Source organism: Parasteatoda tepidariorum, chromosome 7 (assembly GCF_043381705.1).
Source record: "Parasteatoda tepidariorum isolate YZ-2023 chromosome 7, CAS_Ptep_4.0, whole genome shotgun sequence".
Lineage (NCBI taxonomy): Eukaryota > Metazoa > Arthropoda > Arachnida > Araneae > Theridiidae > Parasteatoda > Parasteatoda tepidariorum.
In genome coordinates this window covers 60,300,088-60,311,100 of record NC_092210.1, presented here as the reverse complement: position 1 = coordinate 60,311,100, position 11,013 = coordinate 60,300,088, and the positions used below count along the sequence as shown (strand labels likewise).

Here is an 11,013-nt window from a genome sequence, read left to right as displayed (position 1 = left end):
TTTCATTTCTCATTTTAGAATAAAAAAATAAAAAAAATTGCCAATGACTGGCTTGCTTGGCTTCAACTTGCTAAATCAAGGAAAGTTGATAACTTCTTATTGGTAACTTTAAGTTTAGGGTGCAACATACTATTAATTTAACCTTTTATTCAAAAGAGAAAAAAAAGGGCTTCTTTTCAACTTTGTATAGTTAAAGTATAACTTATTAGTCATTCATATTTCCTTTCAAATAATAAATAATATTCAAGAAAATTCAATTCACTCACTAATTCCAATATACTTCCATTCCATTATAACCAATATAATAAATAGGAGCACAAAAAATTGCTTGAATAAAAAAAAAACTCTACCAACTCCACATAAATATAATTTAATGAGAAAGATACCTAATTAATTATAATGCAAGAGATTAAAATATGTACAAATAAAAAAATATGTAAGAGGTACATACCTATCAACAACTTTATTGAGTTGATCTGACTAAAGATCTATGAGGATACTACATACTAATTATAGAGTTAAGCAGAGAGGTAGCAACAACAAATGACTAGTTAGTGAAATAGTTACACTAAGGAGTATTTTGCCAAGCAATGTGACACTTGGACTTACCCAGCATCAGCACAAATCTTTAATAACAGATATTCTTGTAGGTATTTCTTTTCCTACAAATTATGGTCATAACGTGCAATTTCATCGCTTCAACGTAAGACATAAAGATACACTGGGGCTGGTGAATGAGATTTTAAAGGATAGGAATTTACCTATCTTATTAGTTCATGAAAAGATATTCTTAACAATTGCTTACATTATTGAGCTATAAAACGTATTCGCCATTTTCACCACGCTCAATAAAAATCGGGCATCCAAGCTCTTGGCGATAGAATTAGTTTGGCAATCACCCATTTCAGCTGATCGCCAAAGTTTAGGGTTATAAAATAGGCGGGCATTCNCATAATTCTGCTTTTTTTTTTTTTTTTTTTGAAAATTTATCCCAGAAAGTTATAACCGTAATGCAATGAGTTGCTATAGCAACAAGCTGAAACATTAAGCGCTTAATCTGTTTTTTTCTAAACGAGTGGTAGCCTAAAAATTATATTTTCTCAGTTTTTGAACTTAAAACTCTTTACGAAAAAATAGGAATTTGTATGGAAATTTTTTATTTTATTCGGAGTATTTACCTTTTTCTTTATTTGCAAATTGAGCACACGGAGTTCAAGAAGGGATAGTTCCATTTTATTGATTTGAAATGCTTTGAACTGAATACTTTCAAGTATACAAAGTTAAACTTTCTGTGCTAGTCAAACGGTGCAGACTGTTGTATGACATTCGTTATAGTTATTACTTCATTTGAGTGTTTGCCGTGTAGGTAAACATAAATTTTAGCCCTCTCTCACTCTGTCTGCTCACCTTTGTTTTTTTACTCACAATTTCATGAGCTTCAGATTAATTTCATTAAAAATAGCTAGACTGCAGTTTAATTTCATTAATATTTGTCTTTTAGAAACTATATTGTATTCCATGATATGAAATTTCTATTGGGTTAGATTGTAGAATTTGGTGCACCTTGGATAGGCACTGTGCCTTGAAGCTTTTACTGTTTATAAAATCTTTAATTTTCTTATTATTTCTGTCTCGACTTATTATTAGATGAACAAAATATATCTATTTATAAAATATTTTATTTTTATTATCACTGAGATATAACTGTGTTATTTTCAAGGGTAAAATATTTTAAGAAACTTTACATTGACAAAAATTGTGATTACATGCTGTCTTGAAAAAAGATCTAGTCAAAAAGTTTATCGCAAATAAAATTTTATTTTTTAACATTAAATATGTGGAAAAATTGAGAAGTAATTAGGCACTAAATATAAACCCTAAAATTTTCCTCTCTTCTAAGACCTCATAAATAAATAAAATTTTTATCATTTCGTAGATGCATCCAAGGTGCTATCTTTTTGTAGGTTGTAACTGCTTTAATTATTTAGTTCAAAAATGAGTTTTAGTTCTTGAAAAAAAAATTTAATATATTTTTCCTGCTTAATTTTTACTTTCACTTTTATAAATTTATTCAGTAAGAAGTCATTTTTAAATTCCAACTTCCCTTAATTGTTCAAATATTTTTTATTTTGCCCTCATTTTCTTTTTATTGCTTTTAACTATTAAAAATTCTTTAATTAGTAGTTTAAAAAACTTCACAACGTTTTGACCAATGTCTTTTATATTTACATATACAGTCTGAACTAAATTGCTTCTCATTTATCTGACTACTCTGAACTTTGTTGTCCAAAGATTTTATAGTCGTGTTGTAAATTTTTAACGGCTTTTTATTTTTATGATAAATAAGGATTTTATAACTCTGAGAAGTTCTCATCTTTTTATTTTATTTGTTTCCCCCCCCCTTTTTTTTTCTTCATCAAAATTGGTTTGAAAATGAAGTTTAATTTTATTACTTGTATGTCATGTTTTTATTTATTAATTTTTTAAAATTTGATTGTATAATGCTGTTTCTTTCATTTTTGTTTTTGTATAGTATATTTGTTTTTAACTCTTAAGCAATGGCAGTCAACAATAAATCCACTAGTCTTGTTGTTTTTATTTGGTACACTGTATCTGTTTTCAGGTGATTAAATTCAATAAGCTCTTAAATTTAATGTAAAAAAATAATTAATTAAAAACTTATTGTTATTAGTTTTTTATGATGCATCTTTAATTTTCTGCAATTTAGAATCATTATTTTCTATAATATTTTTAGTCATGTTTTCTCCCAAAAACTTAGAAATTATCTAATTGTTTTTCATTTGCACATAATATCCAAGAAAATTTTTAAATCTGATTTTTAGTAATTTGCATATTATTAAGGAAATAAATATATTCTAGTTTTATATTATGTATGTAATTTGATAGTTCTCTTAAATGTTATTTTTTTTTCTAGATTAAATAATTATCCTTGTGAACTGAATAAAATAATAATTCAAAATGAAGAACCTTCTTAAAAATTTAGCAGCCGTTACTGTTACCTTTAAAATGGTAAGAAATGCATATTGTTTGAATAATTATAAATCTTGTCAATTTGAATTTCTTATTATATTTATTTTTCTATTCTATTTATTGACAGTTTTACTAATCTCTGACCAATTTTTTAAAGTCATAACATATTGGAAGTTGTCTTTAGTATATTATCTTGATAAATTGCACTATATTTGGCTTCCTATTTTGAGTTTAATCTGCAATTATCTCTGTTTTTTAATACATAAAAATGTATGTACAGTAGAGAACCGATTATCCGGAACGGTCGGGACCATCGCTATTCCGTATAACTGATTTTTTCCGGTTTTCTGAATCGCTACAAAAAGCCGTTTTTTTTATTGTTAAACCCAACTAAAAAAAAAAAAATATTTGGAAATAATCTTAAAAATAAGAAAAAACGATGAAGTAATACACTAATGATTATTTCCGAAATGATGATAAGGTAAACATCTTTAAAAAAAGAAAGAAAAATTGTAAAATCTTATTAGGAAAAAAAAATTTTTTTTTTTAAAAAATGGCGAGAAAATTTATTGAATTTCGTTCTGGTTTTTTGGTTTTCTGATTTCCGGATAACGGGTTCTATACTGTATTACATACTGTCAAAATAGGGAGATAAAATCTTTCACTCATTCTTCCATTAAAAATATTTATAAATATACTACATGGAGTTTCAGTTTCTTTTTATATAAATCAGCTTTTGGTTGATGGCTCAGGGTTGATGATTATTATATTTTTATTCTTGCTTTGGTCTTCTAATGTGGCCTGCTATTTGGCTTCTTATTTTAATGTAAGCATCTTTCTTTTATTTGACTTTCTAACTACCAAAACATTGTTTTCAACAATCCATTGTTTCTAGAAGTATTTGCCTTTCATATATGCTTCTATAACCACAACCCAGTTATACATATCGTCAGTTCATCAGTATTTAATTTTTTTAATGTTGTATATGCATAACGTGCAATATTTCTATGATGTAATTTTTCTTGATTTTAAATAAAGGTAAAAGTACACACAATTAAACACAGGGACTTAGACAAGTCTCAACAATTTAAATTGGATTGCTGTGCAGTTGTACAGCAGCTGATTTTTAAGTTTATCATCCCTGTATGGTATTGAGCCCCCTATATATATTTGAATTGCATGCTATGCATTTATTTACTTTGGCAACTACAGTGGCATGACTCTGTAGTTGTCAATTTATTGCTTCTCAGCTCTAAATCGTTCTTTTTACATATTAGCTTTATGCTTTGCTCCTGAATAACAAATTTATTCAAATGATTTTTCTTGTGTTTACATTCAAAATATTACTTTTCTTATTAAATTCTTCTATACATGTGAGTAGTTAATATGTGAGTAGTAAATAGTTTTACATGTGAGTAGCAAATAGCTTCAAGTTTTAAAAGTGTCAAATTTATTAAAAACACCACAGTCCCTATTATAAAGCTTATGAAGTTAACATTGATTTTTTCATAAAAATGATAGAATATTTAATGACTGTTTGTGAGAATTTTTGATTCAATAGAGAAATACTTGCTACAAAATACAGTTTATTACAGTTATTTTACAGTTTATTTTATTTGTTCAATTTTTTTAAATATTTTTAATAGCTTTATTCTTTGAAATTTTTTTAAATCTTACTATTTTTTATTCCTTAGGCTTTTGATGAAATAAAGAAAAATAAAATTATGAACACATTTGAAAAAGAATTCAATGAAGTTGTTGACATTTTAGAAAAAGCTTCTGAGTCTCATCAGAAGCTTTTAAATCAAATCCAAGAGCTCACTGCTAAGCTTGCCATTAATGAGGCGAATCTTTTTGAAGCTAATGCCGAATGTTGTGAAAAAGAAAAGACTCATGCCACTATAAAACAGGTTTTATTTATTCAAAGTTAATTAATTAAATCAATTAATTTGTTTGCATGGAATTTTTTTAAATATATTTGGTGGTTATTTTAATCTATAATTTGTTAAATATAAATTGTTTAAATTATTATATATCTATACAGAGTTCTCCCTAGAAATAAAAAAGGGCAGCGTGCTTTCTAACAGGAAAAAAGCACTCACTTTAGACCATAAAAAATTATCTAAATGTGTAATATTATGTAAAAGCTGAATTCAATCCTCAGTAACTTTAAAATTACCTTCTAATTACTATTTTATGCGTGTAATTCAAAAAGTAAGTCTCACTAATTATCAAAATTAGAGAAAAATATGTTTATCTTAATACAAGTTTAGATTATTAAATTATTACAATTAGATTATTACGATTAGATTACAATTAGATTATTAAATAAAAAATTATTGAACGTTAATATTTTGTCCATATTGTACATTTTTTATGCTAGATTTTACAGTTAAATTTTTCTGAACATTATTTTTCAATTTTCAGATTTTTCAAGCTATTTGTTTTACATAGCTACATGAAACTGAATTTTTCAAGGGTCTGAACAAATTATAATACCATTTTAAATTGAACAAAATCAATAACAATAAGAAACTGAAACAAATACTGAGTAACACAGTAACAAAGGAAAAGTAATTTACTCAAATTATTTAAGTAAAAATGCTTATAAATAACAAATTTGAAAATTATTTCAGAAATATTCAGTAAAGGTAAGCCAATTAAGAAAATTTCATTGCACTCAGCAAGTGAAAACTCGAATACTTTCAAAATAGTCTTTCCATATTGAAAAAAGTTACTGCCATTGTCCCCATCACTATTATTTCAGAAATTTATCACTGTGCAAGATTCTTACTCTCATAGCAATTGGATAAAAAAAGAAAAGAAAACAACAACCTAAAATTGTTTACATATCTAAAGAAATGTTGCAGAAACATTCTGTTATAAAAATACCAACCTCAAACAGTGGACTGATCGTTAAGACACGGTTCCCAGCAAATCACCGAAGTCAAGCATCACTGGCTGCGGTCAGTGTGCGGGTGGGTGACGACTTGGATCAGTCTGCGTAGGGACCGAGGGTGTGCGCTATTGGTCCTCGTTAAACTGTGCTACCGTAAAGTGCTCGACTTCGCGCGCAGGTCGTCGGGCTACCGAAACGGGGGTGCCATCCCCTCCGCAGAGGATCAAAATTGTGATGGCATGTCTTCGGATCATCCTCCGGGATGTTTCCCAGACTGTCGCCAATAGCCCATTGTGCAGCTCTAGTGCGACGTAAATTAACAACAACAACATCAAACATTTTAATAATTTTTGCTTGTATATTTTCCAAATTTAAAACTCAAATTTTAAGAAAGAGAATTAAATTGATATTTACTACTCTTCACCACTATTATTTTTTTGTAAAAACATTTAAACAGTATTGAGGTTATTAATTTTTTTTTTAATTATTTTGTTTCTATGAACATAAAACTGTATTTTTCATTTAAACATTGATAGATATAAAAATCAAATTCAAACTTTATGTATTTATAGAAATGGCTAAGTGATTTTTGAAATATTTACTTAATATTGTTTCCAGCTGTAATAATCTTCAATGTAATTTATTTAAGGATTTAATTAAAGCTTGCAAATGTATTGAAGATTTAAAGGAAAAGGAAACTAAATATAAAGAAACTATTCAAAAATTAGATGAGCAGATTTCAAATCTTATTGCTGAAAGAGATAATGCAATTCCTGAAAAGTAAGTACAACTGATTTTTCTTTTTCACTATTTTTGATTGTTTGAATCAATAAAAATATTTATTCATTTAAGTACAAAAATTTGTAGCGATTCTGAATATGTTAAATTAATTGCTTAGTATATATTTAATATGAAACCAATGTGTAACATGGTCATTTCCTAAGTAGCTTAAAATTTTTAAATAGAAAGTTTATATTTCTGTACTTTACACATTTACTTTGCTCTAAATAAGTTACTAGCAAAATAATTGAATTTACGTGTTACTAACTAAGCATGTAAATTTAAAAATTTGTTTCTAATGTTTTACTTACTAGTATTATTGTATATTATATAATTGGTTTTTCATCTCAACAACTGTTAAAATTTTAACAAATTATTTAAAAAAAAAAAATTGTATCTTAAATTTTTTTCTTTTATAAAAAATTAACAGACTGCAAATATCTATTTGTAGTTAAATGTTGATTTGTCTTGTGAAACAAAGTTATATGTTGTTTTAACTATTATACGTTGCTCTTTAGCTATATGTTGCCACAGAAATATAATTAAGTTACATGTTGCTCTTTAGCTATACATTTCTACAGAAAAAGTTATGAGTTAAATTAATAATCCCAAGAAACTGAAGCGGTAAAATATTACCTGATTAAAAACTGCATTCTCCTCAAAAATACATTAAAAGGAAATAACAGTCGATATGTTTCAAGAGCTTCATATAAATGGGCATCTATTTTTGAAGTTTTTGAAACATGTTGACTGTTATTTCCTTTGTATTTTTGAAGCGAATGAAGTTATTAATCATGTAAAGTTATATATTTTTTTGAGTTGCAGACATGTTGTGTATTTTGATACATTATATAATTCTTGAATTGTAAAATGCTCTTTCTATAAATACTTTAAGTTAATATATAGTATATTATAATATACTTTTAGGTTAATATATAATATAAATTCTATATATTCATGCATAGTTTTGGACTAGGGTATAATATATGTCGTTACCTTTAAAATGTGAACTATTATTTAAAAAAAATTTTTTTTTTCTTATAGATTGTTTACTTGTTTATGATTTTTAATATGTGTTCTAATAAAAAATTAAAATAAATTATAACCTTGTTTTACCAAGCTAAGTTTGTAGTTTTTTTAAAATTAAAATTTGCAAATATTATTCAATCCTGAAAATATGTGATTTTTTTACATACAAGTATCTTATATTTTCTAATCTATTTGATGAACATTTGAATTACAAGTTGGAATGAAGAATATTTGGTGGCTTAACATTTTTGATCTAGAATTCTATATAAACGTAATTTTATGGAAAATTTTGGAATTTATTATCAATGACCGATAAGAATTTAGTAATATAATTACAATAATCATAAAATATGTTTTTATTAAATTTACCCTTATTGTGATATCTTTTAGAGAAAAGGCATTTGAATTAGAAGCAGAAAGAGAACGGAAATTACTCAATTCAAGAATTTCACAATTGGAAAACGATTTAAAAGTAAAAGAAGATACTGAAATTGAAATAAAGAATAAATTAATGGAAACAATGGATGCTATGCAAAAGGTTCTGTTTTTAGTTCCTCAGTTCTATACTTGATTTATTTTGTTTTTTCCTTTTTCATAATGTATTCTTCACAAAAAATTCATGCTAAGAAAATCGTATTTTCTATTTTAAAGTAATTTTAATGTAGCATCATTTCTCTCGTATTTTTTCGTTTTTGTTTATGCTAAATTATTAGTTGTATATTAAAAGTATAATTTTATAGCATGAAAATTTATAAAAAGTTAGTATTCATAAAACCATGACACAAGTATGCCAAGTTCCTCACTTTTCTTATAATATATTTATCTTTAGAGATACTTTTAAAATGTTTTTAATATTATTGTTTAACATTTACTTTACAATTTTTTAATTTTCAAATGCTCTCATCAGAAAAATATATAAAATCACAAAATTGCAGTTAATCTATAAATGTTTTGATGTCTCTATCTCATAATACTTGTTTATTTTTAAAATCATAATTTTATATTGAATTTTGAATTTATAGGATAATTCAGGATAAGTAGCAAAATTTTTTAAAAATTATGTTTACTAAAATCTATTATCTGTTATAAATGTCATTGTGCTGTTAATATTGTGGCTCTTTCATTATATACCCTATCATTCCTCCAAATTTAATAATATAAATAATTGAATTACATGTTTTATTATTCATTTGCAGTTAGAAAGTAATGTAGAATCTTTGAGACTTAAGTTGAAGCAAGAACTAGAAAGAAATCAAAATGTAGTAAAAGATAGACATTTTGCTGAGAAGAATATTCGGGACAATAAAGATAGAGTTCAAGAACTTGAGGATGTGGTCCATTCTCTAAAAAATAAACTTGAAGAAACAAGTAGAAAAATGAATTCTTATGAAGTAAAGTATTTCATTTGGTTTGATTTTACGTTTTATACAATTAAATTTGTTCCAACTGTATTTAACAATTCTTAACTAGTAGCTACTATTAATATAAAAATTAAAAAACTAGTATCCTCAAGTATGTCTTTTCTTAAATTTTTTTAAATAGTTTATATTATAAGTTTATTAGTCGTAATGTAAGTTTGTAATTTAAACATAAAATAAGTTTCTAGCTATATCACATTAAGATTATTTAAAACTGTTTTTTTTTTTTAAATTTATTTTTTCTTAATTCTATGATATGCATTGATTATAACAAGAATAATGGTATAAAGTACCTAGATTTTTGATAATGGCGATTAGTATTGAATGAAATAGAAGTTGAAAAACTTGCTTTATTGTAATATAAATAGTAATCTGATAATTTATCTCAAAATATAATAACAATTACTCTGTTTTTAGGAAATATTTCCAAAGAGAGAAAATAATATTTTAGTAAAATACAAATAAAATAAGAAGTTAAATAACAGTTATGAAAGTGAAAAACAAAATCAATTAAAGAGTTGATTCTTTTTAAAAATTATGCTTCTTTTACTCCCTGATTAAATTAGATCTCATTTTGCATTATATAATTTATAAGAAAGGTTTTATGACTGGTTTTTATGAAAAGGAATTCATAGATTTTTCAGAACTTTTCCTCTCCGAGAAAGTAAATCATGTAAAAGCAAATAAAAATTAAAACTAGCAGTTTTTTACAATATGCAATTTTTCTCTGATAGGTATGCTATCATTTCTGTCCAATATAACATTTATATTGTGTATGGTAATCTTATCATAATCATTTTTCAGCTATGTTTAATACTGAAATTCTTGAATGAAATTAATATTTCTTTATTTATATTTCGCAGGCCAAAGTTGTTTCACATCAGAAGAAAATAAATGGTTTGCGGTCATTTTATCAAAAAGCAAAGGCACAAACTATGATTCAAATAAATAGTTATAAGGATATATCTGCTGAAAAAGACAAGTTGTCTATTTTAATTGAGGTAATTAGAAAGTTTTATGTTTATATATATATTTAACTGAAGAATTCATGTAGTTTTTTTTTTAATATCATTTTTATTTTCTTATATATTGTTAACAATATGTGTGTCTTAGATAATTTATAAATTTCAATTTTAATTTTTATATTCTAAATAGAGCAGAGATTTGTGGCATGTTCAAAGCTAATTATTTTTATGGCATTAGAAATTATTTTAAATTGATTTTCCTTAAAGTCTGTACTAGAAAAAAATTGTCAATATTTTTTTTCATTGTGTTACATTTCCTTTTCCTGCTTGCAAATTATTGTATGATAAAAACTTAAAACTGTGTAGTTTGTAATATTATTCAAATTAGACTGAATGATTAGTTTTATCAGCATATATTATTAAATTTAATGTAAAATTTGGCATAATGTGGATCTGAAGAGCCATACAATTACTGTCTGAATTTCAGGTTTGGTTGGTTTGAAAAACATAAAGTCTACTCCTTTATTTATTTTATATTCAAATATTTTATTTTGTATGTAAATTACTTACCTTTTCTTCCATTCTTCAAAAAAAAAAAATTTCGATTAAATATTGCTCAAACATGTTAAGTATGTTTTTATAATGTGTAAATTATATTTTAAATGAATTATTGATTAGTTTTTCAAACTGTATTAAAACAGTTGTATTAAAAATTGTTTTAAAATATCATTTAATTTTTTATAAATTCATACTGAAAAGGAAAGTGTACACCTGTAAAATCTGTATTAAAACAAAATTAAGTGTAAATTTAAGAGCTTGGTTGAAAACCATGGATAGGGTAAATATTTGCCACTACTGTTGCTCCTGGGTAAAATATTCCCCTTTAAAGTTTTAGTTCATTTACTTTTAACTACTGTGGATTTGTAGTGCA

General features: G+C 25.3%; 1 protein-coding gene across 3 annotated transcripts in view; it reads left to right on the top strand.

Moving 5' to 3' along the window:
- The first annotated feature begins 999 nt into the window (after positions 1-999).
- LOC107439340 (cilia- and flagella-associated protein 58) overlaps positions 1,000-11,013 on the top strand; it is a 27,367-nt gene continuing 17,353 nt past the window's right edge. Inside the window, exons 1-7 of one of the 3 annotated variants that reach the window (XM_016051907.3) lie at positions 1,000-1,143; positions 2,936-3,030; positions 4,686-4,901; positions 6,540-6,670; positions 8,090-8,237; positions 8,896-9,090; positions 9,981-10,118. In XM_016051907.3, coding sequence (XP_015907393.1) covers positions 2,980-3,030; positions 4,686-4,901; positions 6,540-6,670; positions 8,090-8,237; positions 8,896-9,090; positions 9,981-10,118 — 879 coding nt within the window. In that variant the 5' untranslated portion in view covers positions 1,000-1,143; positions 2,936-2,979. Of the gene's footprint in view, positions 1,367-2,935; positions 3,031-4,685; positions 4,902-6,539; positions 6,671-8,089; positions 8,238-8,895; positions 9,091-9,980; positions 10,119-11,013 lie in introns of all 3 variants that reach the window. The other 2 variants (XM_016051905.3, XM_016051906.3) reach the window with 2 other exon arrangements.